The sequence below is a fragment of the Pituophis catenifer genome, unplaced genomic scaffold (assembly GCF_029215685.1).
Source record: "Pituophis catenifer annectens isolate HBS135680 unplaced genomic scaffold, rPitCat1.0.hap2 SCAF_4, whole genome shotgun sequence".
NCBI lineage: Eukaryota > Metazoa > Chordata > Lepidosauria > Squamata > Colubridae > Pituophis > Pituophis catenifer.
Genome location: NW_027256884.1, coordinates 51,827,050 through 51,852,815, shown reverse-complemented (window position 1 = coordinate 51,852,815; position 25,766 = coordinate 51,827,050). Strand labels below are relative to the sequence as shown.

Sequence of the window (25,766 nt, the reverse complement as noted above, 5' to 3'; positions counted from 1 at the left end):
AAAATGAGGAAAACGCCATCTGTACCATCTTCACCATCATCAGCAACATCCAGTCCATCAGGTCAGAGGTCATTGGATGACATGTTACAGCAAGAGAAAATGAATACGATGCAGGCAGGGTTGAAAGCTATGATCCAAGCCCTGCACAATGATATGAAGGAAAGTAGAGGGAAAGTAGAGGATAAAATAGAGAATTTTCAACAAATGATGGCGAACAGAGAACAATGCATTCAGAAAGTAAAAGAGAAAGCTGAACAGACAGAAAAAAGAGTGGAAGAAGTTGATTACAGGCTTACCCTGGCAGATAAAAATAAAGAAAGAACAATAATATCACTTGAGATGGGTAGGGCATAGCTATCCTTCTACCGCATAGCTCCCAGCGACCGGTAAGATCCCACAGAGTTGGTCTTCTCCGGGTCCCGTCAGCTAAACAATGCTGGCTGGTGGGCCCGTGGGGGAGGGCCTTTCTATGGCTGCCCCAGCTCTCTGGAACCAGTTACCTCCTGAGATCCGGACTGCCCCCATCCTATTGGCCTTCCGGAAAGCGGTGAAGACCTGGCTTTTCTGGCAGGCTTGGGGCCGTTGATCTCACTGTTGCAATCTTGCGAGATCCGGCCATGAATGGTGTGCATGGGCTTTTAATGTTTTAAAAATGTTTTTATGTTTTTTAATAATTTTCCTATGTTCTTTGTTGTATTATTTTTTGCTGTAAGCTGCCCAGAGTCCCTTGGGAGTTGGGCGGCATAGAAATTCGATAAATTAAATTAAATTGGGCTGACTATTACTTGTGGTTTCAAAATATTGAGGAAGAAAAGGGAGAAAACCTAGCGGAGATATTGGCAGAGCTGCTGGCAGATGCTCTAGAGGTGACCAAAGGAAAAGTTCTTGCTGAGATTGATGAAATATTTAGAATTCATACCAGATATGCAACAAAAAACAGACTTCCTAGAGAGGTACACGTGAGATTCACTAAAAAAACAAACAATAAAAGCAGAGATTCTACAAAGAGTGAGAGATGATCCTTTAAAATACAAAGGGAAATAAGTAGTAGTGTTAAAACAGATCCCGAGAACAGTTAGAGAAATAAGGAAGGAATATCAATTTCTGACAAAACAACTAATCAAAAATGGAGTGAATTTTAGGTGGCTGATGCCGGAGGGAATATTGGTGACCTGGAAGGAGCAAAGACATAGATTGGATTCCATAGAAAAAGCAGAACAATTTTATGAGCACTATTTTGGACCACAAGAGGAAATGAGAATAAGAGAAGGAAAAAAGGACAGGCGACGAGAGGAAGCTGCAGGAGAGGGAAATATACAACAAAAAGAAAATGAAAGGGATCTGGAGGAAACAGCAAAAAGAGAAGAAGCGAAGGCAAAAAAACCGAGAGAGATAAGAGCAACTAGAACAAAACCCATTTATAAGTAAAATTATGGAAGAAGAAATAAAATTACTGTCAATTAACATAAATGGATTGAACTCTGCAATAAAAAGGAAAATGACTTTTAGTAAATTAGAAAAATTAAAGTTAGATATAATTTGCTTGCAAGAAGTTTATTTTAAAAAACAACACAACAAAATATTGGAATATCCTAAAATTGGGAAGTTATATACTTCTTTATCACAACAAAAGAAGAGAGGAGAGGGGAACAGCTCTTTATATAAAAGAAACAATAAATGCTAAGCCAATTTTTATGGATGAGGAAGGGAGGATTTTGATGGTGGAGATAACAATGAACTATAAACAGATACTTTTAGTAGCAATATACTCACCAAATAGCAATCAAGAGTGTTAAGGATATTGTTGTTGTGTTACCAGCCAGCAGAGTGTAGAGCACAGAGAAATATTGCTGAGAGCAATGAATAAGAGATGTGCAAACTGTTTTTATCAAAAGTTTACTTTATAGTGGAAAAACAATTTCATAGTCTTTAAATCAATCCAAGTCTTTGCCAGTTAAATCAGTCCAGTGATACAAAAACTCTTCCTACCACAATAACAGTAGTTGGTTAGAATAACAAACTCACTCTGGTTCACAAACCACGATGGTAGCAGATCCATCCAACGATGATAGCACAATGGATAGCACTCCTCACACAATGGTAGCTTATCATCAACTGAATACGTTACAGTACCTTTCTTAAATACGTTCACAACTAATTACAGCATGACTCAGCATTACAATGAATCAGCAGGAAAACTTTAAAGTCACACAATACATATTCATATTAAAGTCACAGAACACATATATTGCCTGGACAACTTGTTAGGCTCAAACCATATCCTAACAAAGAGGACTTTTATGATAAACTTCATAAGCAAATAATAGAACTGCAGTATGAAAATATATGCATAGTAGGAGACGTTAATGCAATTGTGGATGCGGAATTAGACTATAAAACTAAATAAAAAAGCTAGGAAAACACTTCCAAAGCCTTTTTTCAAAAAGGTGGAAGAACTAGGTATTCAAGATGTATGGCGAGAGATGCATCCTAAGGAAAATCATTATTCATTTTATTCAAATAGACATATGTCTTGGTCAAGAATAGATATGATATGGATGTCAGCAGAGCTAAAATCTAACAGGAAATAAATATAAAAAAAAGTAATTGGGCAGATTACAATCTGATAAAAGTTATATGGAAGTGACAAAGAAGGAAATCAAGATGCATGTTGAACCAATCAATATTAAAAGAAAAAGAATTTATCCAATTTATGGAAAGAGAATTGGACTTTTTCTTTAAAGAGAATAGAAAAAAAGAGACCTCATTACAAAATGTATGGGACACAGCTAAGGCATATATTAGAGGATTAGCCATAACATATATGGGAAAGAAAAATAAAATCAAAGAAAGAAAGAAAGAAAAGATCAAAGAAAGAAAAATCAAAGACAATATGAGAATAATTTTAAACACACTGGAGTATTATGAAGCGCATCCAGAGAAACAAATGGCGTGTCAGGGTTCCAAGTAACACCCCCAACAAAAGAAGACTCTGAGGCTTGAAATTCCTCAAAGTTCAATTTTATTAGAGATGTCATATTGGCACATCTGGGGACACCTGAATCTGAAAGTTTCCAGGTTTTCCCCACCGAAAAGAAAGTCCAAGCCCCTGCCCAGCACCCACATGTCCATCACATGGTCCAATCAAAGCACCGTCCCAACTGGAGATGCCTCCCAGTCACACTCCTCCAAGTGCAGGGCAAGATGTCCTTGACTTTCTGAGAAAGGAATGTTATTATGACTATATATCACCACTACTCCATACAATCCCACCTCCCAGTTTCACACAGCAGTAAATGTGGCAGGCCTGAAGGCGCAATGCAAAAGATGGCTTCCAGGAGTGACATGGCATTGATTTTCCTAGACGCACAGAAAGGATTTGATAATGTGAACTGGCAGCACAACTATGTAACTGGTAGCACAACTAAAAGACAAGGGGAGAGAGTTATTAATATGATTAAGGCAATATATTATAAACAAAGTGCAAAGGTGATGTAAATGGAGATATGACTGAGAAGGTTAGCATCAAAAAAGATACAAGACAAGGATGTCCCTTGTCTCCCGTTATTTATATTGAACTGGAAGTATTAAATAGAAATATTAGACAAGATATAGAGGTAAAAGGTATGGAAATAACAAAGGAAAAGTATAAATTACAGGCGTTTGCAGATTATTTAGTCTTCATTTTGGAAAATCCACAAGAAACAGGGCCTAAATTAATAAAAAAAAATAGAAGAATATGGTAAAGTGGCAGGATTGAAAATAAATAAAGAGAAAATTAAGATTTTAGTGAAAAATTTAACAGATAAACAGAAAAAAGAGTTAATGAAGAGAATAGATATCCAGATTACTAAGAAAGTAAAATACTTAGGGATTCAGCTGTCAGCAAGATGTGTAACAATTAAGGAAGATTATTATAAACTGATGCAACAAATTAAAGTTGACCTGGAAAATGGAAAACTTTGCAACTATCACTGGTAGGAAGAATAGCTACAATTAAAATGAATATACTTCCCAGATTATTATACTTATTTCAAACAATTCCGATAAAATTGGGGGGAAATATTTTGAGGAACTTAATAAAATAATACTAAAATATATCTGGCAAGGGAAAAAAGCAAGAATTAGTTTAAAAATGCTGCAGGACTAAAGAAATAGAGCAGGCTTTGGACTACCAAACTGGGAGTTGTACTATCAAGCAGTGGTATTAACATGGATGAAAGAATGGATTATATTGAGGCATACAAGACTATTGACTTTGGAGAGACATGATTTGCAACTGGGTTGGCGTGCTTTCTTGTGATATGGGAAAAATAAGACATATGGTTACTTCCAAAGACATTATATCAGGAACGCACTGCTGTTACTATGGGAGAAAATCAGAGAGCAACACTACTTGAGGATACCAGTTTGGCTGTCAATGATGGAAGCACTGGTTTACCCAAACATTGTTAACATGGGAAATATTGTTAGATATAAAAATATTTTGAATGAAAAGGGGGAGCTCAAAACTAAACAAGAAATGAATGATCAAGGGATTGATATGGTATCAGGTGGGTTCTAAAATTTTTTACTATCAGTTCTATGGGCGTGGCTTATTTTGCAGGTGTGGCTTCCTGGTCATGTGACTCAGCGGACATGGCTTCCTGGTCATGTGACTCGGTGGGCATGACTTCCTGGTCATGTAACTTGGGCGTGGTTTCCTAGTCATGTGAGTCAGCGGGCGTGGCTTCCTGGTCATGAGACTCAGTGGGCGTGGCTTCCTGGTCATGTGACACAGGCATTGCTTCCTGGTCATGTGACTCAGCAGACATGGCTTCCTGGTCATGTGACTCGGTGGGCGTGACTTCCTGGTCATGTAACTTGGGCGTGGTTTCCTAGTCATGTGACTCAGCGGGCGTTGCTTCCTGGTCATGTGATTCAGCGGGCATGGCTTCCTGGTCATGTGACACGGGCATGGCTTCCTGGTCATGTGACTCGGCGGGCATGAGTTCTTTGCCCTAATGAATGACCTACAAAAAGAAGATATACAAAAAGGTAGTTTATTATTTTGTGCACTTACTTATTTACATAAGAATAAAATTAGTACACAATAAAATAGCTACACAAGTACTTACAGAACGATGAAAGTGTTGTCTTTCTTCCATGGCACTGACCACAGTGCCCTAATGAATGACCTGCACAAACAACTACTTACAGAAGAACGATGACTGTTGTCTGTCTTCAACGTCACTGACCACGGTTCGTGCCCTAATGAATGACAAGTACTTTCAGAAGAATGATGACTTTGTTGTCTATCTTCAAATTCACAGATTTCTTTGCTCTAATGAATGACCTGCACAAAGAAGGGATACAGAAAGTAAGTTTTTAATTGCATGAACTTACACCTTGTTAACACACTGAAAGAGCTACACACAAGTACTTACTTGTATTACTGGTCTTTAGCTTTAAGATGCTTCCACAATGTTCTTTCATTGGCAGTAGCAGCCTCCTCAGTTGCAATTTTTTTGCTCTTTATTCTTGGATCATCGACTGTGCGATGTTGTGCTCTTAGCCATTTTCTGACGGAAGGAATAGGGTTCCATTGTGTTACAGGTAGGCCAATTACACTAATTGTCATCAGATTACTTATATTGGGAATAGTTAGGTGAGTTCTTTGTTCTGAACATATGAGGTTCATTTTTGAAAACCCCTTTTCCGTCTCTGCTGAACTCACAGCAATTGTTCTGACAATATCTTTAGCTCTTTTAATACTGTCAGGAATTGCATAGTTCTTTGAATCTTTTAGTACATTTTCTACGAAATCTCTGTAATTGTTCATATTAATTTCATAATTAAAAATTTCACCAAATTCAAGCAATTGTTCTTCAGCTTCTGGCCATGGAACGACTACATCTTCAATATTCCAGTAATTTGACTCCAAAAAAGTGAGAAATTGTAATTTACTGGCTACCTGTTTTTAGATGTTCGCAATCCATCAATCTTTTCCTCAAATTTATTATGCTTTCCAAAAGTTTTTCCCGAGGAAGTCCAACAAATCGATGATTTTGAACAAATTTTATATTTTTGAAGGCTTCTGAAGTAATCATTCCATCAACCTTTTTTTCATATGGATTCTTTCCCCGTCTAAGCATTTCAAATGCTTTAATTGATCTCAGCACAGATTTTTCAGTTTTTCATGTTTAGGCAGTAAACACAGGATCAATCAAAATGGACTCAAATGTCTATACACCAATGCACAGAGTATGAGGAATAAACAGGGTGAATTAGAAATTCAAGTAAATGAGGGCAGATATGATATTGTTGCCATTACGGAAACTTGGTGAGATGAAACCCACAAATGGAACATACAGCTAGAGGGATATAAATTATTTAAAAGAAATAGACCAAATAAAAGAGGAGGTGGAGTTGCACTATGGAAAGGATGCCCTTTCCGTGATGTCTTAGTGCCTGCAGGTGGTGCGGGTCTGGATGGGTAGGAACAGGCTCAAACTCAACCCTCCAAGACGGAGTGGCTGTGGATGCTGGCATCCCATGATCTAGCGGCCCCACCACTTTTGATGGGAGGGGAGTTGCTTACTCCCTCTGAAAGGGCTCACAATCTTGGCATCCTCCTGGATTCGCAGCTGTCCTTAGTCAACCATCTGACGGCTGTGACCAGGGGGGCCTTTGCACAGGTTCGCCTGCTGCGCCAGTTGCGACCTTTCCTAGATAGGGATGCCCTCTGTACAGTCACTCCTGCTCTTGTTATCTCCGGTCTGGACTACTGCAATGCCCTCTACATAGGGCTGCCCTTGTGGTGCACCCGGAGTCTCCAGGTAGTCTAGAATGCGGCCGCGCGGGTTGTTATTGGACCTTCCTGTTACTCCCGTGTTACACCTCTCCTGCGTGAGCTGCACTGGCTACCAGTGGTCCTTCAGATCCACTTCAAGGTGCTGGTACTTACCTATAAAGCCCTTCATGGCATGGGCCCGGGGTACTTGCAGGACCATCTCCTACTGGCCTTCCACTTCCCAGTGCGCTCACATAGGACTGCCCTCCTCCGGGTGCCATCGGCCAGACAATGTCGGCTAGTGGTGCCCAGGATGAGGGCGTTCTCTGTGGGCACACCAACCCTCTGGAACGAATTACCCACTGGACTCCGGATGGCCCCCGACCTCCGCTCTTTCCGCGGTGACTTGAAGACATGGCTTTTCCAACAAATCTCCTGATCTGCTGGGAGTTGTTAATTTTAACCTGTTGGGGATTTTAATTGGATTATTTTAGTGCTAATTTTTATTGTTCTGTTGTTTTATTGTTGTGAGCCACCCCGAGTCCTTCAGGAGAAGGGCGGCATATAAGTATGAATAAACTAAACTAAACTAAATTATATATAAGAAATAACTGCATCTCTACAGAAATAGAGCACAACAATGATGAAAATTATCTTGAATGCATTTGGGTCAATATTAAAGGGGAGTGGTGGAAATGACATTGCCATAGTATACCACCCAACCAAACAGAGGAAGTAGATGAACTTTTTGCTAGTCAGCTAACTAAGGTATGTAGGAAGCACATCACAATAGTAATGGGGGATTTTAACTACCCTGACATCAACTGAGAGACAAACTCTGCACCAAGTGGAAGATCCAACAGGTTCCTAACAAACCTAGCAGACAACTTTGTTTCCAAAAAAGTAGAGAAGGGAACAAGGGGATCAGCCATATTGGACTTAATTCTCACTAACAGAGACAAAATCATAGAAGGTGTTGAAGCTAAAGGAACCTTGGGGGCAAGTGATCGCACAATATTGGAATTCAACATTATGCAAACACAGTAGTAGAACAAAGTCAGACTAGACTAGAGTCTTGGACTTTAAGAGAGCTAATTTCAATAAACTTAGAGCTTGAGAAGGATTCTATGGATAAGAATCCTCAAGGGAAAAACAACTCAAGAAGCTTGGGAAACTTTGAAAAGTGAGATTATAGAAGCCCAGTCTAGCACAATACCAATGAAGAAGAAAAATAATAGATCTCAAAAGAAACCAGCATGGTTGCATAAAGAATTCTCTAACAAATTGAAAGACAAAAAGGACAAGTATAAAAGGTGGAAAGAGGGGCAAATAACTAAGGCAGAATATCAGCAAATAGCCCGAGCCTGTAAAGATGAAGTAAGGAAAGTTAAGGCTCACAATGAACAAAGGCTTGCGACTAAAGTAAAAAATAACAAAAAAAGCTTCTTCCAACATATTAGAAACAAGAAAAAAGTCAAGGAAACAATTAGCCCATTGCTGAGAGAAAGTGGCAAGAAGGTGACAAGCAACAGGGAGAAAGGAGAACTACTTAACTCATTTTTTGCATCTGTCTTTACACGAAAGGAAAAAACAGTCCAACCTATCAAAAAGTTAAAAAAAAGCCTCTAATGATCACGCGGCTCAGCTGGGATCGTCAGAGGCTTTTAAAAGCATTTTTTTCTACAACCGGCCAATGAGGTTGTAGAAAAAATGCTTTTAAAAGCATTTTAAAAGTGGTAGCATTATATATTAAAAAAACAATTAATTCCAAACAGATTTTTGAAGATGATGAAGGAAGGATATTAATGGTAGAAATAATTATGAATAAAAAAAAAACATTGTTAGTGGCAATATATGCTCCAAATGATAATCAAGAAGAATATTATGGGAAATTACATAAAAAAATAGAATATGAATATGAAGAGATATGCATATTAGGGGATTTTAACGCAATAATAGACAATGAGTTGGACTATAAACCTACAAAATTAAATAGTAAGATAAGAAAAACATTGCCAAAAACTTTTCCTACAATGATAGATTAATTAAGTCTACAAGATGCTTGGAGGCAAAGCCATCCAAAAGAAAAGCAGTACATATTTTACTCAAATAGACATCTTTCATGGTCAAGAATAGACATGATGTGGATGTCAACAGAATTAATAGCTAAAATACAAGAAATTGATATTGGAATAAATGTATGGGCAGACCACAATCCAATAATAATGACATGGAAAGGGAAAAAAAAGAAAAATGAGATGGACATTAAATCAAAAATTATTAAATGAAAAAAATTTCCAACAATATATGGAAAAAGAATTGACTTTCTTTTTTAAAGAGAATAAGAAAGAAGATACATCTTTACAAAACGTGTGGGATACCAGTAAAGCATACATTAGAGGATTGGCAATGACTTATTTAGGAAAACAAAATAAACAAAACAGACAAATGCAAAAGAACTTAGAGGAAGAATATAAGAGATTAGAGATGGAACTACAAAAAAACCCGCATGACAAAAAGATTAAAAATTTGTTGGATTTGAAAAAACATGAGATGAATTTAATGGAAAATGAAGAATTGGTGAATAGAAGAAAAGCTACAAAGCAAAACCTTTTTGAAAATACAAATAAACCAGGACGATGGTTAGCATATAAAATGAAAAAAGAGAAAGAAAAGAAACTAATAAGTCAATTAATAGATAAAGATGGAAAGATATATTATAGAAGTGAGGAAAAGAAGAGGATAATTGAGAAATATTACAATAGATTGTATCAACAAGAAATAATAGAAGAAGAGAACAATACTTGAAGAAAATGGAATTGCCTAGAATCCCAGAAAAGTTCAAAAAATTATTAGAAGAAAGAATATCTATGATGGAATTAATGGAAGGAATTAAAAGACAGAAAAATGGGAAGACACCAGGTCCAGATGGATTACCAGCAGAGGTATATAAAACTCTACAAGATGTACTAAGCAATGTGATGGTGCAAGTATTCAATGAACTATTACTTAAAACTAAAATTCCGGACTCATGGATGGAGGCATATATACTTTAATACCAAAAGAAAAGGCAGATCTGCAACAGATAAAGAATTATAGACTGATATCTTTATTAAATGCAGATTATAAGATTTTTGCATCAATCATAGCTGAAAGATTTAAAAAATTATTAAACGAGTTTATACATTTGGATGAAAATGGCTTTTTACCAAAGAGATAATATGCAAACTATATTAAACACATTAGAATATTATGAATTACACTCAGAGAAACAAATAGCATTGTTATTTTTAGATGCACAAAAGGCGTTTGACAATGTGATTTGGCAATTTATGATAAAACAGTTGAAAATGATGATGTCAGCGTTCCAATTTATGATCTTCTCCAGCGCTGACATGAATGAGAGAGGGAGAAGCCTTGCTTAATGCTGAGATGAACTTTCACCTAGTTTCCTGTTACTTGGTAGATAACGTTACTTAGGAGATATAGGGAGGGGGGGAATTCCTGTGAATAGAAAGTGCTTGGGATGGAGAGATGGATCTGCACGATGGCCAATGAGACATTGGGGATGAAGAACGGATAGGAAGGGGTTTGGAAGGAGATGCCAGTCTGGGCTACATCCAGAGTTCAGGAATGAAGTTTTTATTCTTAAATAAAGAAAAGATTAATCAGAGACTTTGTGTTTGAGAGTGAAGTTTATTTAAGATAACACCGAAACCTGACAGATAGCCCAGACTCTTCCAAAGCCAGGCTGGCTGATTTTAAATCATCCCGTTCCCTCCCAGACGTGTGGGTGGACTGGAGGTTATCGCCAGACACGATGGCTGAAGCCAAGCTTTCGGAGGAAAGTCTGCTTCAAGCGACGGGAGGAGAACCGGCCGTGATTCCAGCCAGTTTGGAAAGTACGAAGGCTCAACTCTCCCTGCCTTCCCCCTCGGCAGAACTTCAAGTCAAGAAACAGAAGCCAGATAAGTACCCGGGGATTGTGCCAAAAGCCTCCAAGGCTGAATTTCCCTTTCCAAACGTGAAAGATAAAGGGAAACCCCTAAGTGAATTGGGAAGGGTGACCTGGCTATGGGAATGGCAGCAAGCCAGGCAACAAGCCAGGCACCAAGAAATTCTAAAGAAGCCACTCGAAAGCCCCATAGATGAGTTGAAAGAGAAATTTGATCTTGCCACCCTTCAGGGGGAGGGGCCATCTTGCAGACCCAAAAAAAAGAGAGAACCAGTCTGGGTTGTTGATCCAAGAGGCCGTAAGCCGAAGCGCAGCCCTTCCCCTCTCCACAGCAGAAGGAGGAGGAGCCCAACGACGCATCCATGGGTTCCCCCCCCCAGCAAGCAGAGAAGCCTAGATGAGGCATTACCTCCCTACCCCAGGATGAGAGATGAGGAAGAGGACTATCAACACCAAGGCCGGCCCTACAGAGCTCAGCACAGAGAGGAGAGGGCAGAGAGGGAGGAGCCACCCCAGTTCAGAGGGAAGTTCGATGGTGACCCAGACAATCTCGCCCAATCCCTCGATTCAGCTGAGATATACATAAAGCGTTTTGGACACCTCTATCCTTTCCCCAGAGCCCTAGTGAATGCTATCTCGGAAGGGTTGGAGGGAGAAGCAAAGAGATGGTCAACATCCCTCTACAAGAACAGCCCCCCCAACTGCAAGATGCAGACGGATTCTTGCAACTATTGAGAGCCCGTTATGAGGAGGTGGAGGAGGACCCCTATGTGGAAGACGAGCTCAGAAACCTAATGCAGAAGGGGAAGCCCATCAGAGAGCATATCCGTGAATTCAGGAGAGTCATTAGGACACTGCCTCCCCTACCAGAGCGATTGCTGGTGTATTTTTTTAGAACAAGCCTAGATAAGAGAATTGCCCAAGTGACTGCCTATCGAGACATCCCAAACCGACTCTCTGAATGGTTCCGGGTAGCGATAAAAGTCGACAGAGGGCTGCGGGCAAACGACATGTCAAAACAACCAGATAGAAAGGAGAGAGGCCAGCCGGACCAGGGACCACCCAACAGATGAGAAACCCCAACATCACAGCCCACCCAGAGGCCAGCAGCCCCATGGAACCCACTGAAATGCTACAGATGTGGGGGGATTGGCCACATAGCAAGATGTGGAACCCCTAGACCGGGACCAGCTCCACCGCCCAAAGCACGACCAGAACGAGGGCCCAAACGCGCCACCCACGTGCCACGGAAAGCTCCCCAAAGACCGGAGTTTTTCACTCACCTGACCGAATCCCAGATGAGGGAGATCAGTCCCCCGAACCCTATGACACCGAGGACGAAGGCGAGGATGACCCGATGGTGAGTGGACCCGTCCATCCTTTTCTTTTCTCCATATGCCTAACAGCCCCCAAAACAGGGACCCAAGGGACTTTCCAAGCCCTAATAGACTCTGGCAGCACAAGGTGCCTAATTAACCTACCCACAGTTCTAAAATTGGGGATCCGAGCTAAAAAGCTCAAACAACCAATTCGCTTTGAGCAAGTTGATGGGTCCCTAGTGGGCGGAGCTTACGCCACACACTTGACTGAACCCATGAGGCTGGAACTAGCAGATCACTGGGAAATGATCCGCTTCATAATAGCCCCCAAGATGACAGATCCAGTCATATTGGGACTCTCGTGGTTGGACAAATGGGGCCCAATCATCTGGTGGCAAGAGGGGACCCGCAGGCTGAGGATAGCAAAGGGCCCCCAACCCCTACCCCCCCGACCAGGAGAATTCCCCCCCACGCAGAGACCCCAAAGCCGCCCGCCACTGCAGAAGAAAACACCGCCAACACAAGGGTCCCTCCCAGAAAGTACAGCGAAGCAACTGGCAGCCGCACCCGGCAGCGCTTGTGATACAGTTCAGATCCTAGGGGAGTACCAAGATCTTGCAGAGGTATTCAGCGAGGCCGAGTGTGACATTCTACCCCCCCCACCGTGAGACCAATTGTGCCATCGAGATTATCCCGGGAGCGAAACTACCCAAACCTAAACTGTATGCCATGACGCCCCGTGAAATGCAAGAAATGCGGGACTACATAGACAAGAACTTACAAAGGGGATTTATTGAGCCAGTAAAACCAAAGGTAGCGGCGCCGGTCCTTTTTAAAGAGAAAAAGGACGGCTCTATGAGGCTGGTGGTTGATTTTCGAAGTATCAACACCTTTTGTGTACACAATTTATACCCCCTCCCCCTCATGAAGGATATGCTAGCCCACCTAGCTAAAGGGAAAGTCTTCACCAAACTAGACCTTTGAGAAGCTTATTACCAAGTACGCATCAAGGCAGGAGATGAATGGAAAACAGCATTCAACTGCCCCCTGGGTAGTTTCCAGTTCAAGGTAATGCTCTTTGGATTGCAAGGAGCCCCGGCAGTGTTCATGCAGTTGATAAATGAAGTCCTACATGAGCACCTTTACAAAGGGGTCCTCGTCTACCTGGACGATATTCTCATCTACATGGAGACCATAGACGAACATATACCCCTCGTCCGCCAAGTACTGAAAAAACTGCTGAAGGCAAACCTGTATGTCAAACTGTCAAAATGCGACTTCCACCAATCACGGCTAGACTACCTAGGCTACCAAGTATCAAACGAGGGGATAGAGATGGACCCAGCCAAGGTCCAAACAGTTCTACAATGGCAGCCCCCTCGCACCCGCAGACAACTGCAAAGCTTCCTAGGCTTCGCAAAATTTTACAGACAATTCATCCTCTCGTTCGCGAGAATTGCCAAACCTTTGACGGACCTCCTAAAGACAGGAAGCCCAACGACGAAACCCCACCCAGGACAACCCCTACAGTGGGATCTGACCTGCCGACAGGCATTCGAAACGCTAAAAGGAATGTTTGCGAAAGAACCTGTCTTAAAACACCCTGATCCTGAACAGCCTTTCGTCATCCAAGCAGACGCAAGTGATGTAGCAGTGGGGGCCATGTTACTCCAAAAGAACAGCCAAGGTAATCTACAACCCTGCACCTACACCTCCTGCAAACTCACCGACATGGAGAGGCAATGGGCGGCGTGGGAGAAGGAAGCGTTCGCAGTAAGATGGGCGTTGTTGACCTGGCGGCACCTACTAGAGGGAGGCCAGAAACCGTTTGAAGTCTGGACTGATCATAAAAACCTGGAGGCCCTAAAAACCCCACGGAAACTGTCGCCCAGGCAAGTCCGGTGGCTCAATACTTCAATCGTTTCAATTTCGAGCTTAAGCACATCCCAGGAGGGAGGAATTTCCTGGCTGACCCCCTCTCCCGGATGCCCCAATACAACAGTGAGTGGGAGCAGGTAGTGAATGCCATCATCCCTTCCACCCAAGCAGCGGCTCAAGTGATCACCAGACGGCAACAACGTGACCAGCAGGGCCAACCTGCAAGTGATTTAATTGCAAGATTAAAAACTGAAACACTGACAGACCCCTGGTTCCGAGACAGTCAACATCTCTTGACAAAAAGAGATGACCTATCATGGAAGGGGACAAAGCTCTATGTCCCACAGACTTTACGCACCCTGATTCTCAAGAGGAGCCACGACGTTAAACCAGCAGGACACTTCAGGTTCCTAAAGACTCTGCACCTAGTACGAAGGCAGTTCTGGTGGCCCCACATGAGAAAGGACGTAGACAGTTATGTAAAAAGCTGCACCATTTGTGCCACGATGAAGAGAAGACCAGGGTGCCCGCCTGGACTGTTGCAACCAGTAGCTGAACCGACAAGACCATGGGAGGAGATTGCGATGGATTTCATAGTAGACCTACTGAGAAGTAGTGGGAATACAGTGATCTGGACTGTAATTCCTTGCAGCAGACTGCCCTCAGCCCGCCAGTTATCCAAACTGTTCCTGAAACACATCTACCGCCTGCATGGAGTCCCCAGGAGAATCATCTCCGACCAAGGGGTCCAGTTCACAGCAAAGTTCTGGAGGGAGTTCCTACGATCCATAGGGTCATCCCAAGGGCTCAGCTCAGCATTTCACCCGAGCACCAACGGGGGGGGGCGGAAAGACTGAACGCTATGATAGAGCAATATCTAAGATGCTACGTCGACTATCAGCAGTCCAATTGGGCAGACCTCCTATCTTTTGCGGAGGTTGCATATAATAATGCTGTCCACAGCAGCATGGGGCTAACCCCGTTCAAAGTAGTGAGTGGTATGGATTTTGTCCCCATGCCAGAGTACCCGAGGGAGCCCCCTTCCTCAGTCAGCTTGACCAACTGGATGGCAATGTTGCGAGAAACTTGGGAGAATGTTAAGAGGGCGCTAGCCAAGGCGGCTCAATCTTATAAGAAACAGGCAGACAAGCACCGAACCCCCCAAAGACCATTTCAACTGGGAGAGAAAGTCTACCTTTCCACCAAGTACTTGAGACTTAGACTCCCGAGCAAGAAATTGGGCCCGAAATTTATAGGACCATTCCCTATAGTAAAAATAATCAACCCGGTTACAGTACAACTGCAGTTGCCCCGGCTCCTGGGGAAGATTCACCCTGTTTTCCACAGTAGCCTTCTGAAGTCTGTAGTGGGGTCTACTTTAAGGCCGACGCCACGTGACCCCCCCCTGGGCCCCTGGTTGTTGGGGGCCAAACTCACTACGAAGTGCAGCGAATTCTGGACTCAAGATGGGGCGGGGGCGCTCAGGGCATAGGGGGCGCCTCCAGTACTTAATTAAATGGAAGGGCTACCCACTGTCAGAGGCTTCCTGGGTGAAGAGCTCAAACATCCAAGCTGACCGCCTTATAGCAAAATTCCATGCAGACCACCCGGGCAAGCCAGGAGGGGGGGTCGCACCCAAGGAGGGGATAATGATACTTAACTTGTTGTGGTTTTTTTTTCTATGGGGCAGGTCGCGTTGGAGAAATGAAGGGAGAGGGGCTGGATGTCAGCGTTCCAATTTATGATCTTCTCCAGCGCTGACATGAATGAGAGAGGGAGAAGCCTTGCTTAATGCTGAGATGAACTTTCACCTAGTTTCCTGTTACTTGGTAGATAACGTTACTTAGGAGATAGAGGGAGGGGGGGAATTCCTGTGAATAGAAAGTGCTTGGGATGGAGAGATGGATCTGCACGATGGCCAATGAGACATTGGGGATGAAGAACGGATAGGGAGGGGTTTGGAAGAAGAGGCCAGTCTGGGCTACATCCAGAGTTCAGGAATGACGTTTTTATTCTTAAATAAAGAAAAGATTCATCAGAGACTTTGCGTTTGAGAATGAAGTTTATTTAAGATAACACCGAAACCTGACAGATGGATTTTGGAGACAGATTTATAAATATGATATATTTATATATTATATTTATAGAGATATATATAGAGATCAAGTGGCAAAGGTGATGGTAAATGGTGAAATGACAGGAAAAATAGATATTAGAAAAGGAACAAGACAAGGATGTCCTTTATCTCCATTATTATTTATTAGATAAATAAATAATAGAGATTTTAAATAGAAAAGTGAGGCATGAAAAGAAAATAAAAGGAATGAGAATTAAAAAAGAAGAATATAAACTACAAGCATTTGCGGATGATTTGGTGTTTATTATGGAAGACCCAATAGAGACAGTACCAAAACTATTAGAACAAATAGAAGAATATGGGAAGGTAGCAGGTCTGAAAATTAATAAAGATAAGACAAAAATATTAGTTAAAAATATGAGAGAAAAGCAAAAGAAGGAGATGATGGAGAAACGACATTGAAATTGTGAAGAAAGTGAAATATTTGGGCATCTATCTGACATCAAGATGTGCATTGCTTAAGGAAGACAATTATCATAAACTGAAAAAACAAATTGAAATAGAGCTGGAGAAATGGAGAAACTTGCAATTATCACTAATGGGAAGAATAGCATTAATAAAAATGAATGTATTACCAAAACTATTATTTTTATTTCAAACCATACCAATAAAACGAGAAAAAATATTTTGAAGAAATATTTTTGAAGAGTTGAAGAAAACAATGTGGAAATATGTGTGGCAAGGAAAGAGAGCAAGGATCAACATAAAAATGCTACAAGATTCAAGAATTAGAGGTGGGTTTGGCTTTCCGAATTGGGAATTGTATTATCAAGCGGCAGCGTTAACATGAATTAAAGAATGGATTTTATTAAGGAATACAAGACTATTGACATTGGAGGGTCATGATTTACAACTGGGTTGGCATGCCTTTTTATGGTATGGGAAACAAAGGATACATGGATATTTCCAAAGACGTTATGTAAGAAATGGTTTGTTATCAGTGTGGGAGAGAGTGAAAGAAAAACATTATTTGAATATTCCAATGTGGCTTTCTACAATAGAAGTGGTGACATACCCAAATATTGTGAACATGGGGAATATTGTTAGATATAAAGATATTTGGACAGATTGGGGAGAACTGAAACAAAAACAAAAACTAGAGAGACAAGGGATCGAGATAGATTGGTATACAAGACTGCAAATACAATCAAGATATGAAGCAGATCGTAGACAATATGGCTTCAACTTGGGGAAATCAGAACTGGATGAAATATTTACAGGAACAGATGAGAAAATGATTAAGAAATTATATAATTATTTACTGTGTATTAGAAGATGAAGAAGTAAAAGAAACAATGATAGCATGGGCAAAAATTTTTGGATATACCATAGAATTGGAGAAATGGCAACAACTTTGGGAAAGAAACTATAAATTAACAATGGCAACAGCCTATAAAGAAAACTTGTATAAGATGTTTTATAGATGGCATATGCCACCAGAAAGATTAGCTAAGATGTTTAAAGATAAATCAGCTAAGTGTTGGAAATGTCACCAATTGCCGGGATCATACTATCATATGTGGTGGTTGTGTAAAGAAGCAAAACAATATTGGGTGAAAATACAAACATGGTTAGAGAAATACAATAAAGAAGATACATATTTGATTATTCATATAATAACAGCAGCTAGAATTGTATTTGCACAAAACTGGAAAGCAGATAAAATCCCGTTGGAAGGAGAAATTATAAAGAAAATTTTAGAATGTGCAGAAATGAATAGATTAACATTGAGAATAAAAGATAAAGAGAAGTTGATGTATTTCAAGACATGGGATAAATTTTATGATTGGTTAGAAAAGAAATATGAAGAAGGATATAGAAATAAAATAGATAGAGAATAGATGGGAGAAAACAATTAGAAAAATAAATACCCAGATGATGTCAAGTAAAAGGAGAAAGGGAAGGGGGGGGGATAAAAGGGAAAAAAGAGAGATATTTTAAAATGTACACAAATGATGACATAAAAATAAATAATAATTGAATAAGAAATTGAAATGAGAATAAAGATAATTAGAAAATCGGGGCTGCTCGAATACCACTTTAGATTGAACTGAAAAGGGAAATAACAGGAGAGAGGGGAAGGAGTAGAGAGAGAGGAAGGGAGAAGAGAGGAGAGGAGAGAAGAGAAAGAAGAAAGGGAAAAGGAGAGGAAGAAAAGGGAGGGGAAAGAGGAGTAGAGGAGAAGGTTAGAAAGGGGGAAGGAGAGAGGAGTGGGGGAAGAGAAGGAAGTAGGAAAGAGAAGGAGAGAAAGAACGAAGGAAGTAGGAGAAGAGAGAGGAAGGAAGAGAAGTGGAGGAGAAGAAGAAAGGTTGGAGTTTAGGTAAAGGGTAAAAGAGCTGTCCCGAAAAAATAAAAATCATTTAAAAGTGAAATGAAAGTGAAATGAAAAGATGAATGAAAAATGATGAAAATGACTGTACATGTAAATGTGTTTATGAGAAATAAAAATAAAAAATTTATATATAAAAAAGAAAGATTGATAAAGAAAACCTATAGCTACTTACTGGGCATCAAATTGGAAGATGAATAAGTGAAGGAGACAATGATAGCATGGGCAAAAAACTTTGGCTACACAATTGGACTAGATAAATGGCAAAAATTTATCTAGACAGGAACTATAAATTAACAATGTCAACTGCATATAAAGAAAATTTGTATAGATGGCACTTTGCACCGGCAAGGTTGGCAAAGATGTTTAAAGATAAATCAGCTAAATGTTGGAAATGCCACCAGATTCCTGGATCTTATTATCATATGTGGTGGACATGCATAGAAGCAAAAAAATACTGGACAAAAATACGTATATGGCTGAAAAAGGTGATAAAACAGCACATTGATTTAAAACCAGAAATATTTTTGTTGGGGATTTTATCTGAAACCTATAGTAAGGGGAATGCATATCTAATTATTCATGTATTAACTGCAGCTAGAATTGTATTCACACAAAACTGGAAAAGTGAAGAGATCCCTACAGATGAGAATGTGATTAGGAAAATATTACAATGTGCAGAAATGAATAGATCAACACTTGCAATTATGGAGAAAGAACAAATTGAATACTACACAACATGGGAATTATTTTATCGATAGTTAGAAAATAAAAATGGAAGTTAGATATAGGAAAATAAAAGAAGATGATTAATGAAATATAGAAGATATGTTAAGAGGGAGAAGTGAATATATTATGTTCAATATTAGTATTGTAAAATCAGAGAATTAATATTGATGTAATGAATACTGTTGTAAACTTTGATTATTACTGCACAAAGATATTTGTACTCAGACGACACACTATTAAATGGAAGATGGAATTATTATACTAAAAATTATATATATATATATATATATATATAACAGTCATGGTTGTATTCATAACTGTATTATAGGTAGTAATATATTAAACAAATTGGGAGCACTGATTCAAATAACTGCCTACTCGAGATGTAAATCTGCTACAGTATTTCCACCTTTCCCCCCCGAAGATCCTTGTAAGGATAAATGTAAAAAAAAAAATCCCATGCAAACTGTCTGAGATTCCTAGAACAAAGATGGAACAGTAAAATCCTTATGTCGATAAATTATTTGACAGATATTTATGCACACAAGTGCAGCTATTAGCTGTAGTATTTTAATAAGCGGTAGAGTAATTAGTGGTAATTATTCATATAGAAAGATAAGTTTGCTTTCATATAGATGTATATAAGTTGCAAGGTATCATTTTGACTGCACCTGCTTTTTAAGCTAAAGGGGAAACTTATATCTGCTTGTTAATAGTTGCTGTTTGTTTTGTCTGTTGTGTGTTGCCAGCAAGAATTGCAGTTCTGCGTGCTAATGAGTGAGTGAAACACAAATACTAACGGATGCTAGAGAAAAAGAAAGGCACTCTGTCAACCTGCACAGTACCTAGCCACACTTTTCATGTTTCGTAAGGGATTGTGAGGAGATTGGAAATGAGGAGCAGGAGCAATTCTGGAGTCCGCCTAGATGGCTATGCTTGGCTTGTTCAACAGACAATTTTGAATCATCAGGTGAGTACAGTAGATTACCGGTTATGATTTGTTACATCTCTCTAGATTTGTTGGCTCTATAAATAAATGTATTGTGTCAAATATTTGAGGTTATTTAGAATTTTTTCCCCTATTGCATGGAATCCAAAGCAAATGAGAACTTTATGGCGTTCTATTAGAATGGGGGGAGGGAGAGTTCACTTGAATCCAGCTAATTCTCTATCACTATGTCTTTGCTCTTAATCAGGGCTTCTGGGTTTTGTTTTGTTTTTTAAGTAAAATATTCTGCAGGCTGATCAAAGTTCAACTCCCCTATTTTTAAAAAAGTCTTTGGTTTTGTATGGATAGGTGTTTGTGACTAAGTGCCAACATACTACAAGAAACATTGATCTTATCTTTGGTTAAAAGATAACTTTGGTCAAAAGCTTTGTAGATTTGAGTAATTCTACTAATCTATTCCAGATTTTGAGGCATCTGAAAAAGCTTTAAATGGTTTAGAGTGAAAAGGCATGTGCCTGAAAAATAAATATGGCATATGGTCTCTACTTGTGTGGTTTGTGATCTTCCTGTAGTCTGTACCATGTTTTCCCGAAAATAAGACCCACCCCAAAAACAAGCCCTAGCCTAATTTTTTGGGGTGGGCCTGATATAAGCCCTACCCTGAAAATAAGCTCAGAGGGATGGGTGTGGCCAGCATGAGAGGTGGTAAGCGCATGGGGGCCGATGGTGTCCGGCAGCAGCTGCAGCCCGCCGGCCCTTTGGCACAGTGCAAATATTAAAAAGTCTGAGCTTGGAGGAGAGGTGGGGGGAGGGAGAAGACAGGAGATCCAGATGTGCTGTGCAGCTGCCTGACTCACTGGAGGCTCACGGGAGGCTTGTGCGATGACACAGGCACTGGCAGCAGGCAGAGGCATGGGGGATGGGGGAGCCAGATCCCAGCGCTCCGCATGGGCATTTGTTCGGCGCAGCCGCAAGCAAGACAGTTTCTGCCTAAACTCTGTCCTGTTTTTGATCTCTCGGTGGCTTTTGATACTGTTGATCATAGTATTCCTTCTGGAGTGGGATTAGGAGTGGGAAGCAGGGCGTACTAAGGGTTTATCTATTTTCTCTGTATTCAGGCCCATTTGGGGTTAATAAGGCGGGGGAGTTGGAGGCTTCTCCTGTTTTGAATGCCTCAACGCTCAATGCCATTGCCCCTCATGTTTAGCATCTTCATAAGAGCACTTGATGATGTAATACATTATTGTGAGCTCCAGTATCATCACTATGTTGATGATACCAGCTATATGTCTTGGCCAATGATCAGCTAGGTAACGCTGGAAAGATCTTGTTTGAATATCTAAAGGCTGTATGAATCTGGGTGAGAAAGAACAAACATAGGCTCAACTCTGACAAGATTGAGCAGCTATGGATATTTCAACTCATTGTCTCAGTGTGTTGTGTTTTTCATTTAAATTTTTTTTAAAGTAACCCTATAATGTAGCTGGTATTGTTTCCTAATAGACTTTGTATATGTTAGTTAATTAAATAGTAGCATGCCCACCATGGCCAACTGCTTTCATTATGGAGATTAGATTTGAAAAAAGAATGTTCCTAATTCTCAGCTTTACGTCTCAACCACCATGGAACAGTAACTCTATATTCTATTTAATAAATTGCTTCTTATTCATTTTTTAAAATTTAGAATCCAGTTACAGGACTACTTTCTGCCAGCACAGAGCAAAAAGATGCTTGGGTGCGAGATAATATATACAGCATTTTGGCTGTCTGGGGCCTAGGGATGGCCTACAGGAAGAATGCAGACCGAGATGAAGATAAAGCCAAAGCATATGAATTAGAACAGGTACACTTATTTCCTTCTATGTGAAATATATACATAGGTAAATAGTACCAATGCTTTTCTAAAAATATGTCCTTCATTTTAAATACACTACAAAATCTGTTAATTTGGGAGTAATGTTAAAATTTGAGAATTGAAAAAAAATAAACATGGATTTTGAATCCATGGATCTTTTTTTTAATTCTGTGATATCTTGATTAATTTATCATAAATCGATAGCACATGTTTAATATGTCAAAATGTTATCTAAGACAGAGGTTCCTTGACCCATTCAAAATTGGCAGCATGAGTGACTGGCCAGAGTGTGTGCGTGTGCACACGCAGCTCAACTTGCACAAGCTGCAGGTTGGCGGCCACTTGTGTGCATGCTACATGTGTGTGCTGTGCATGCTGGCCCGCCACTCCCACGGCTCAGTTCCTCTCTCCCCCCAGCTGGGCCATCAAGCTGCAAAGGTTAAGGACCGCTGATCTAAGACAAGCATTTTCTTGTACCCAGCTGTACATCTCCACCCCAGGCCACCCCAACGATGCCCTTGAAGTGATGTCTCAGTGCCTGGAGGCTGTGCGGATCTGGATGTGGAGGAACAGGCTCAAGCTCAACCCTTCCAAGACTGAGTGGCTGTGGCTCCCGGCATCCCGATATAGTCAGTTGACTCCATCACTGACTATTGGGGGCGAGTCTTTGGCCCCCACAGAAAGGGCTCGCAATCTGGGAGTCCTCCTGGATAGGCAGCTGTCCTTGGAGGAACATCTGACGGCTGTAACCAGGGGGACCTTTTATCAGGTTTGCCTGATTCGCCAGTTGCGGCCCTTTCTTGATCGGGATTCCCTGTGCACAGTCACTCACGCCCTCGTCACCTCTCGCCTTGACTACTGCAATGCTCTCTACATGGGGCTCCCCTTGAGGGGCACCCGGAGGTTCCAGCTGGTCCAGAACGCAGCAGCGCGGGTAGTGATGGGAGCAGCATGATGCTCCCATGTAACACCGCTCCTGCGCGAGCTGCACTGGCTCCCGGTGGTCTTCCGGGTGGGCTTCAAGGTGTTGGTTATCACCTTTAAAGCGCTCCATGGCATAGGGCCTAGCTATCTTCGAGACCGTCTGCTGCTACCGACGACCTCCCAGCGACCCGTGCGCTCCCAAAGAGAGGGCCTCCTCAGGGTGCCATCAGCCAAACAATGTAGGCTGGTGACCCCCCAGGGGGAGAGCCTTCTCTGTGGGGGCACCTACCCTCTGGAATCAGCTGCCCCCAGAGATAAGGAGAATCCAAGACCTCAGTGCCTTCCGCCGTGCCCTTAAAACTCACTTTTTCCAGCAAGCCGGGCTGGCTTAGGAAGAAATTTTTTAAAATTTTTAAATGTTTAATTGGTTTGTGGTTTTTTAAATTTTGGGCCAAATTTATATAGATTTTAATTGTTTTTAATATTTGTGTTTCATGTTTTTAATTCTGGCTGTGCACCGCCCTGAGTCCTCAGGGAGAAGGGCGGTATATAAATTGAAAATAAATAAATAAATAAATAAATAAATAAATAAATAAATAAATAAATAAATAAATAATAAATAAAAAATAAATAAATAAATAAATACTGGAAGAATTCCAAAACACTGTATATAAATGCATAGATCTAGATATTCAATTTTTGCATGAACATTGATCATTAGTTATACTGTAGGTATACCTTCTAAAAATTAAATTGGATAGTAATCATTTTTCTTTTTCTTTTACCTCCATAGAATGTTGTGAAACTAATGCGAGGGCTCTTGCAATGTATGATGAGACAGGTAAAAATCAACATGAATCTTTATTAACTTAATTTATAAGCAGTGGCATAAAATTAAATTAAAGCGACTGAGTTTTGGTGTAAAGAAGAACACTGTTTGGTAGCCCTGGAGTCTCTCTAAGATTGTGGAAAACAGCTGATTTTTGACACTGTGATTTCCGCCCCTCCTCTTTATGGGACAGAAAAGAGTTATAATCAATGTATTACGTTTCTGTAATATATCTGTTTATAGTACTACTTTAAATGGTTCCAAGGTTCCCCTCCTTGCCCCAAAATCTGACCAAAATTGTTCAGTTCCAGTCAGTATGTGTCAACTACACACATGTAATTTATAAATCACATTAAGTAAATAACAAAGTATGCTTTTTTAGCTACAGTAAATGCTTAGTTCCATCCAGTCGCCTCAACTCTACCCCAAATTAAAAGACTATAAGATAAGATAGTTAGTTAGATAGATAGACAGATAAATAAATTTTAAAAAATGGGAAATGAAACCCTGCTTATTTTTAGATTGAAATTAGTTGTTTAGGTAGCTAATTTTTTTCTTTAAGTAAAACTCCATTTTGTTTATATTCATATTGTTTATATGTTTATATTCATATTGTTTATATGTTTATATTCATAACAACTTGATCATGGATTGGTTTAGCAACTGTATCAAACTCAGGTTTGTTTCCATGATATTTTAGGTATGATGTATTGGCCATATTTAGAGTAATTTATATCCCTTTTTAGCAGCTGAAAATTAAGAATTTGAGGAAAGAATATCATTTTCTAACAAAATTTTTAATTACAAAAGAAGTGAGTTTTAGGTGGCTAATACATGAAGGAATACTGGTGACATGGCAAGAACAAAGACATAGATTAGATTCTATTGAAAAAGCGAAATTATTTTATCAGCAATTTTGGAGACCATTAGATGATGGAAAATTGGGAGAAGCAAGAGGGACCGGATAACCAGAGTCTCTCTGGATAAAAGATAAAAGAGAAAGAAGAAAGGATAAAAGAACAGGAAGAAAGAGCAATAAGAGAAGGAGTAAGAGCAAAAGATGCAAAGGAACAAAGAGAGACGAGCGACAAGATCGAAAATTAGTATAAGTAAAACATGGAAGAAGGAATAAAAGTAATATCAATAAATGTAAATGGATTGAATTCGGTGACAAAAAGGAATAGAATCTTAAATAAATTAAATAGATTAAAGATGGACATTATATGTTTACAAGAAGTACATATTAGAAAACAATACACAAAATTATTAGAATACTCAAAATTAGGAGTTTTATTTACCTCATTGATACAACAAAGCAAAAGAGGAGTAGTTTTATACATTAAAGAAAAATTAGAACCTAAGCCAATATTTGTGGATGAAGAAGGAAGGATTCTGATGGTGGAAGTAAGGATGAACTTTAAACAAATACTCTGGGTAGCGTTATATGCACCAAATGACAAACAAGAAGAATTCTATGGGAAGTTACACAGAAAAATACTAGAATTGGAATATGAAAATATATGTATAATGAGTGACTTTAATGCTGTAATAGATGCTGATTTGGATTATAAAATTACAAAAGTAAATAAGAAAACCAGAAAAACATTTCCGAAGACTTTCTTCACAATGCTAGAGGAATTAAAGTATACAAGATGTATGGAGAAATAGACCTTGAAGGAAAAACAATATACCTTTTATTCAAATAGGCACATGTCATGGTCTAGGATAGATGTGATATGGATGTCAATAGACTTAATAGACAATGTACAAGAAGTAAACATTGAAACAAATATTTCGGCGGATCATAACCCAATTATAATAACATGGAAAGGACAAAAGAAAAAGCCTAGATGGACTTTGAACCAAACAATCTTAAATGAAAAAGAATTTCAACAATTTTTGGAAAAAGAGCTAGAGATGTTTTAAAAAAATAAATAAATAAATAAATAAATAAATAAATAAATAAATAAATAAATAAATAATTTTATTTCTATACCGCCCTTCTCCCGAAGGACTCAGGGCGGTGTACAGCCAATTTAAAAACACAACACACAACAATAATTAAAAATTAAAATAATTACATAGATTTG

The 25,766-nt window shown here is 39.8% G+C and overlaps 1 protein-coding gene across 9 annotated transcripts in view; it reads left to right on the top strand.

The window, feature by feature from the left end:
• The window catches only part of PHKA2 (phosphorylase kinase regulatory subunit alpha 2), a 311,493-nt gene that overhangs the window by 27,831 nt on the left and 257,896 nt on the right, over positions 1–25,766 (top strand). For all 9 annotated transcript variants that reach the window (XR_011600403.1, XR_011600402.1, XM_070943836.1 and 6 more), the window contains exons 2-4: positions 19,869–20,089; positions 21,753–21,911; positions 23,641–23,688. Coding sequence is in view for 7 of the 9 variants with exons in the window: in XM_070943836.1 (XP_070799937.1) it covers positions 20,012–20,089; positions 21,753–21,911; positions 23,641–23,688 (285 nt within the window). In the remaining 2 variants the exon portion in view is untranslated. The remainder of the gene's footprint in view (positions 1–19,868; positions 20,090–21,752; positions 21,912–23,640; positions 23,689–25,766) is intronic.